This window comes from Sipha flava, unplaced genomic scaffold (assembly GCF_003268045.1).
Source record: "Sipha flava isolate LNK unplaced genomic scaffold, YSA_version1 17427_pilon_pilon, whole genome shotgun sequence".
NCBI classification, from domain to species: domain Eukaryota; kingdom Metazoa; phylum Arthropoda; class Insecta; order Hemiptera; family Aphididae; genus Sipha; species Sipha flava.
Genome location: NW_020271981.1, coordinates 1 through 8,338, shown reverse-complemented (window position 1 = coordinate 8,338; position 8,338 = coordinate 1). Strand labels below are relative to the sequence as shown.

Here is an 8,338-nt window from a genome sequence, read left to right as displayed (position 1 = left end):
GGTCGTAGCACACGCGTAAAACACGTGCTCCGACGAAAACAATGACACACTGTTCGTAATAGACCCAGCTATCACATACTCAAGCCACGAGCTTCGAAACATACATGCGGGTCATTTACAGCGTTTGTCTCGATCATATTTGAACCACCCTCGTAGAAACATTTTTTTAAATTTAAGTGCATAGCATTTTGCTGGCACCATTTATAAATATTATTTAAATCTAATTGTAGTTCAATAGCGTCTTTTGTGCAACTAATCTTTTTGAATATTTTTGCATCATCAGCTAATAATAATATTTTAGAATGAAAAATTACATCTGATATATCATTTATAAAAAGGCAAAATAATATTGGGAATAAATGGTCTCCTTGGGGGACACCGGAAGTAACGATAATTTGTTCAGAGACATAATTTTTATATTTTACAATTTGGGAGCGTCCGGAAATGAAAGAATAAAACCAAGAGAGAAGTGGTTCAGTGAATCCATACATTTTCAATTTATTTATTTTTTTTATTGCATATGGCATGGTATTGGTGTACAATAAAAAGTAATAACGGAATAAAGTAAATAAATAAAATAAAATAAAATAAAAGTGATAACAGGTAAATATAAATAAATAACTAAAATAAACTAGATAAATTAAATAAACTAACATTTTTAAATAAAAAAACATTTTTGCTATAATGTTTATCAATAAAAGCAAAAAAAAAAATTAAATAAACTAGCTACAAAGTGACAACTATTAAATGCTATAAGCGTATGGAAAGATTACACAGCCAATCAAGCGCTTCCTTGTCGCCATTATGTAGACCTGATGTTCCTCCACTGAACTTGGTTTCCGGGCATTCCTCAACAATGTGCCTAATTGTTTGGATCTGGCCACAGTTACAGAGTGGAGAGTCCACCATTCCCCACTTGTGCATCAAATAATTGCACTTTCCCTGTTCAGTTCTCACGCGGTTTAGGGCAGTCCATGTTGCACGAGGGAATTCGAAACCTGAAACTAATTGTGTTGGATCACTTATGAGGTGGATATTTGGTGCTACTACGTCCTTCCAATGTAAATTCCATAAGTCCCCTTCTGTGATTGTACTATTTTTTACCGTCCATATAGGATTTCTTGATTTTAATCTTTTGTTTGGTGCGTTATACAGGTCATCATATATTGGAAGGCTTGAAGAGTTTTGTATTTTCTCAATCATCTTTTACTCTGCTGCTTGCCTACGCACTTCTGGGGGAGCTATGTGTGAGAGCACTGGTAGCCATTCTAACTTAGTTGATTTGACACATCCTGATATAATTCTCATTGAACGATTTAGTTGTGTGTCGACATTTTTAGTATGCGTGCTCCTAGTCCATACTGGGGCGCAGTATTCTGCGACACTGTAAACTAATGCCAAGGATGAAATTCGTAGGGCGTTTGCCCTACAACCCCAACTTGTTCCAGCCAGTTTACTGATGATATTGTTTCGTGTTTTCAATTTGTCTTTAACCCCTTCTAGACCCTTTCTAGATGTTGTTTAAAGGTTAATGATCTGTCAAGCTTAATGCCTAGGTACTTTGGTGTATTTTCGGTTGGTATAGAATTACCATTGTCGCGTGCGTAATCTCGATTGTTATTATTATTATTATTTCGATTACGGCGTATCATCGGTGATATGCCTCTACCGTAAATTAACATACTATATAGTATACTAGTGCCGATCGCGATTTCGTGCAGGCATCACGGCCGCCTCGAACCTCGTTAAACCAGTGAAATTATATTTATAATAAATCGGCGTATGTGAAATATTGCATTTTTTTAATATACGCAACATTTGGTCCTTCGAGCCGGATGAAATAATTTAAAAGTTTTTATAATATAATATTTACGTCGTCATCGTTATCGGCATTAGGAACTTCAACGTTTGGATTGGAATTTCGTAGAACAAATCAGGTCAGTGTCAGTTTTCTTATATCATTATATATATTCCCTTTCCCGCGGTGGTGGTTTCTCGCGCACATAGTACAGTATAGAATATGGTTTAAAATACGCGATACAAGTCACAACACTCGGTTGGACTTTAAATTGGTAATAAAACTAGAGTAAACTTACATTTTATATACGTTCGAAATACATTAGATGATAAAGAATGTCGGATGTACCCGCGTTAATTACACGTCGTGGCCAACTAAAGGGTCAACTTACGCGCTTTAGTACCTACGTCAAAGAGTTCAAAAGCGTCGAGTTAGAACAACTAATTCATCGAAGAGAAAAGATTAACGATATATGGGAAGATTTTAATTAAGTACAATCGCAAATTGAGAAAGCGAAAGGAGTGTCAGAAGAAAGCGAAGCATACAGTCGGAGTTCGAAGAATTATACTTCAAAAGTGTGGCGATTTGTGACAGAGTTATAAAGAGTTTATCAAGCCACGAACGCGATGGAAATAAATGTGTATCGCTGTTTAGTGGCTCCAGTCCGATGGTTTCCAATTTAGAAGAGCAAATCGCGAAGTTTTGGCGTTTGGAAGAAATAAATTTCAATGTTTACTCCACTGAAGAAAAGGCTGCTAACATTTATTTCGAAAACACAACAAAACGCGCACTGGATAACCGATTTATCGTATCATTACCGTATCGAGACGAGTCAAAACTAGGGAAATCATACGATATCGCACTACGTCGATTTTTGAGTTTAGAAAGACGACTGGCAGTCGATAATAAACTTAAAATAGAATATACAACATTTTTAGACGAATATTTATCACTAGGTCACATGGAAATTGTACCACACGAAGAACGCGATGTTTACGTACAATATAACTACTTACCGCATCACGCTGTTATCAAAGAAAGTAGTACGACGACTAAACTGCGCGTAGTGTTTGATGCCGCGAGCAAAAGTGACACCGGCGTGAGTTTGAACGATGTTTTGTGTAAAGGTCCTTGTATCCAAGAAGATTTAATATGTATTATGACTCGATTCCGGACACATAAATACGTAATTTCTGCCGACATAGTAAAGATGTACCGACAAATTTGGATTTCGGAGCGGCATCGTGATTATCAACGAATTTTATGGCGCTCGGATCCTGATAAGCCAATTCAAATTTATCGATTAAATACCGTTACATACGGTATAATTACGGCGTCATACTTAGCGACAGGTTGTCTCCAAAAACTTTCGACAGAAATGTATGATCGTTACCCGGCCGCGTGCCGTGCGATCGGACAAGATTTCTACATGGACGACTTGTTGAGCGGCGCCGGTACGAAAAAAGAAGCAATAAATATACGTGATGATATTATAACAGTATTAAATAGTGCTGGATTTGAATTAAGCAAGTGGTCAAGTAATGCACCAGAATTATTACGTGGATTATCCACGATAGATGATAAACTCGACAGTAAGAATTCATCAATCGATAAGCAAAAAATTAAGAAACTTTTGGGTATTTTTTGGAACCAAGAAAACGACTCGTATCAATATAAAGTCGAGAAATATCAGTTAAATATACGCGCTACAAAGCGAAACGTGCTAGCAGAAATCGCGTCAATTTTCGATCCACTAGGGCTGATAAATCCAATAACAGTTCGCCTAAAGTTAGTTATGCAAAAATTATGGCAACTTAGCGTTGATTGGGACGAACCACTACCCACGGATCTGTTGAATGAGTGGAGAAAAAATCGCGAGGACTTGGATTCAATAAATTCGTTAGTTATAAACCGTTTAATAACCGATTCAAGTTGTAAAAAGAGGATAAAAAAAGAACTTACCAATGCAGACAACCTCCTTTTACGTGGGAATTAACCCTTGTCTGCTTTCGTGGTTTGGCTTCTTATTCTTATAAACTATAATTAAACGGGACAGGACAAGGTGACCAATATAACACAAATAATAAGAACAAAAATATACGGTTCAGTATAAATTACGGGCTAAACCGCGCCGACGTAATATTCACAGAAATATCATTAAATGTATACAACAACAGTGGGAGTGGGCGCCCAGGGGTGGGGAAATAGTAAAAAAATATAAATAATAATAGTAATAATAATAATAATACATAAACAGCCCAAACGGCAATTACACAATTAATATAATACTAAAAAATGCGACCTGACCCGCGACAACGACGGCAGCTTCCTCGAATTCAGACCAACAACCAGCAACACGCTCCAGCCAACAGCGATCCCTGACAACGACGTGGATCCAAAAACCACTCGCGACTGGTGGATATATCGGCTAATCAGCCAAAAACGGGTGGTCAACCGACACAAACCCTGGTAGGTACGCGATGCACACACTTGTGCACCAACACCGCAAAAACTGCCGCGCCGTGACGAGTCGTCGACACACAAGGTCGCAAGATGTGACTCCGACGGCAGGTGCAGGCAGACAGTCAGTACAGCGACGGTGTACTGCTCACCGCGCGAGAGGACGCACGACACTGACTTGCATCGCAATGTTCCGACGGCCCGGTGCTCGGAGTAGCGATAACAGGTCGTTAGTGCGGGGGATGGTGGTGTCGATTAGAAGATTCTAGAAGAGCCGAGAAAACGCAATATCGCATAAACCGGACCGGTTTTTCTCGGCTAAGTGTATTTTGTACACAAGTAAAAATTGTAGTGTGCAAATACATGGGTTCGCGGATGCGTCTATTAGCGCGTACGGGGCGTGTCTTTATATACGCACATAAAATAAAGATGGCACTATAACGACCAACTTAATATGCGCCAAATCACGTGTGGCTCCATTGAAAACAATTACGCTACCACGTTTAGAACAGTTATGTTGATAACTTGTGACATAACTATTCTGAATAAATTTTCAAATTTATCGAAATTGTTGCGCGTAATTGCCTACTGTTTACGGTTTGTACATAACGCGAGACAGAACACTGAGAAAAAGATCGGACAGATTCAGCGAGAAGAGATAAATAACGCTAATATGGTGGCAGTTAAATTAGTACAAAAAAATATATGGCAAGAAGAATTAATCAAATTATCTAAGTCAGAACCAATAAGCTCCAACAGTCGACTACTACGTCTCAAACCATTCGTAGATGAAAACGGCCTACTGAGAGTAGGTGGTCGGTTAAAAAATTCTGATATGATTGATGTTTTTCAAAAACACCCTATTTTGTTACCGCCAAACAGTAATTTCACACGACTCGTGTTTTTTAACGAACACGAAATAACATTACACGGTGGACCACAGGTAATGTTGGCGCGTATACGGCTCAAATATTGGCCTTTGAACGGTCGTAATATAGCACGTAAGGTTACGAGACAATGCGTTAAATGTTTTAAATACAAACCGATAGTGGTACAGCCAATTATGGGCGATTTACCGAAGAGTCGAGTAGAACCAGCGAGGGCATTCTCCAAGTGTGGTGTCGATTTCGCCGGACCAGTTTATGTAAGGTCTTGTTTGCGACGTAAATCTATCGATAAGGCGTATATATGCGTATGGGTTTGTTTTGTAACTAAAGCTATACATATTGAGCTCGTAAGCAGTTTAACGACTGAAGCATTCTTAAACGCGCTCAATCGCTTTTTCGACCGTCGCGGTATATGTTTAGATATCTATTCTAATAATGCCACCAACTTCGTCGGTGCGAACCGCCAGTTACAAGAGCTAAAGGAATTATTTTTATCGAAGGCTCATTTGGAGAAACTACAAAATACGTTAACCCATTTGCGCCGGAGTTTTTTTATTTACAATTTTAACAACATTTTTGTTAAAAACGTATACATTAGACCTTATTTTTAATATCAAACGTTTCCACCGAAGAACCAAATGAGACTTTCAATGGTCGCGGCTTATCATCAGGTGATACTAATTATTTTAATTGGGTTCACAACAGTATCACACATAATTATTTGCAGCACATCATTAACCCGTCAGTAGGCGCGTGTATATTTGTAACACTGTTAGGTGCGTATGAGCGCGGCGCTCTCTTTCCCAGTTTTTACTAATTAATGTTGTAAATCGAACTGTAAATGTTAATTTTTTATGGGTTATTAATCAAGATCACTTTGTTTATTTATTATTAATAGATGGTAGTTACAATACTTAATCAAAACTTATTACTTACTTCTTATTAATCTTATAATCTTATTCAGATTTCTATAACATTATTTTGAGCTGGCCAACATTACCTCAGGAGGAAGAAATTGACGAATCAGAATATGAAGAACAGTAATAATAAATTAAAACATTTTAATTTGCGTAAAATATATTTTTTTGATATCTTAAACATCTATTTGTAATAATTTAATATTTAATAGTTTGTTAAAAGTCTACTTTGTTAATTTTTCCTCAAATTAAACTTATTATTACCTTAAAACTAGAAAATTATTGTTGTAAATGTATTTTATTGCAGAAACACCATAACTGCAAAGGGAAAGGGTTTAAATTTACCCTTTCCCTTTAACTTTGGAGAGTATATGATTATATGTGTATGTTCGATGTTATGTATAGAACCTTTCTCTACTTCCAGAAATGAAAAAAAAAATTTTTTAGGAAAATGCGAAGTTTTTATTAATTTCTCGAATGTTTAAATTTCTGTACTTAAGGGGTTTCTGAAATAAGCGATTCAATTTACTTATTAATGTAATAATATAATAATACAAAAGTATGTAATCAATAATTTTATAAAAATGTTTATATTAAACTGCAGTAAATTAGTGTATAAATGTTTAAACTTTATTTTATAGAGGTATAACATTGAAACAAGCTGTGTACCCAATATTTTAGGTACCTTTTGTACAAATTAAAATTAAATGTTAGATTTTATATTAAAATAACTATATATACTATTATACTAATATACATTAATAATTGAGGGCCCGGATTTATTTACAGTACCGTAGTTGAAAAATGTATGTGGGGGACCTGCACGTGAGTGAGTTTTAATATTTGACGAATTTGTTTTTATTTTTTTTTTTTCTTGATAAGTCATTATGTTAGTCGTGTTTCAGCTTTTGTAGCGATTGGTTGTTCTTTCCGTCATAGTTATCGCAGCATATTATCGTTATCTAATCGTTAGTGTAATAAATTACATAAAAATGTCATCGTCTTCGGGCGGCGACTCGCGCGCGGGTAAATCACCTGCTCCAAATAAAATCATGCCTTCCTTGACTACTAATCGTACATCGGATTCAAACTTCATCACCGTCACCTCAAAAAAGAATTTACGTAAGTCAAAATCCAATCTGCTTACTCCCCCTTCCCTCGGACTTCAACAGATTATTAATAATACAATAATACTCCAATTTTAAATACTTCGCAATCAGCCTTCAATTATATTACGGACAACAATTCGTCGGCAGATTCGGCCATTAATAACGGTTTATCTACTAATAACCTTAATGACTATATATCAAATTCCTTACCGGACGTTAACTCTACACAAATTGCCACTTCTATACACACCATTGATTTACCAAATTATATAAATATGTCGTCTCAATGCATACAACAGACCTTCTCACCTGATTATAACGGCCCTGTCGTGATTCTTGTTGATTGCATTGATTTGAACAAAAAATTTGGAAAATTGGCACCCAATTATGGCAGCCAAATTATCTCTACTCATTTTACCGGTATAACAAATATCAAGCCAACTGGTTCAAAAAAAATCAAGATTAGCTTTGATTCGATAACGAACGCCAATCTTTGTTTGACTTCAGACGTTTTATTGGAATGTGGCTTCACAGCTACTATTCCATCGAACCTCATTTTATCTTTTGGCATTATAAGACTAGATTCCGACGTTTTGAAAGACGATTTTTTGGATGGAGTGCCATCATGTTTCCCCATCGCAAGCTTTAAACGCATTTCTGTCAAAAAAGATGGCAACATTGTATCAACACGCATCGTTGAATTCAAGTTCTTGTCACCCAAACTACCCCAACACATTTCAATCTATAATGTGATTTTCGACGTCAAACCCAGCATTCGCTCTCTTATTCAATGTAATCGTTGTCTTCAATACGGTCACACTCAAAAGTTCTGTCGCAGTGACCTTAGGTGCAGTCATTGCGGCGTTTCCAAACTTCCTCAAGTCACCACAAACCATAGCTCTCCTGAATGGTCAGCCCAAAAGGATATCAAAAAAATCATGGCTACAGAGAACATTTCCTTCGATGACGACATAGTTTTTAATAATATTTTAACATTGGTTTTTTTATTTTTCACGTTAACTTAAGTATTGTAGTAATCCCATAGGTATTACAAACACGTCGACTGTAAGCATAGTAATTCTATCCGGGTTACAAAACCTTTGGGTAGTGTGAGCACGTCGAAGGTAATACCTTATAGACTAACCGAGGCCATGGAGACCTCGGCAC

The 8,338-nt window shown here is 36.6% G+C and overlaps 1 protein-coding gene and 1 pseudogene across 1 annotated transcript; both read left to right on the top strand.

The window, feature by feature from the left end:
- The first annotated feature begins 2,465 nt into the window (after positions 1-2,465).
- On the top strand, positions 2,466-3,794 carry LOC112680104. Its single transcript, XM_025550102.1, has one exon. The coding sequence runs from the start codon at positions 2,466-2,468 to the stop codon at positions 3,792-3,794; it is 1,329 nt and encodes a 442-aa protein (XP_025405887.1).
- Positions 3,795-7,054: 3,260 nt separating this feature from the next.
- On the top strand, positions 7,055-8,145 carry LOC112680103 (annotated as a pseudogene).
- Positions 8,146-8,338: the final 193 nt, after the last annotated feature.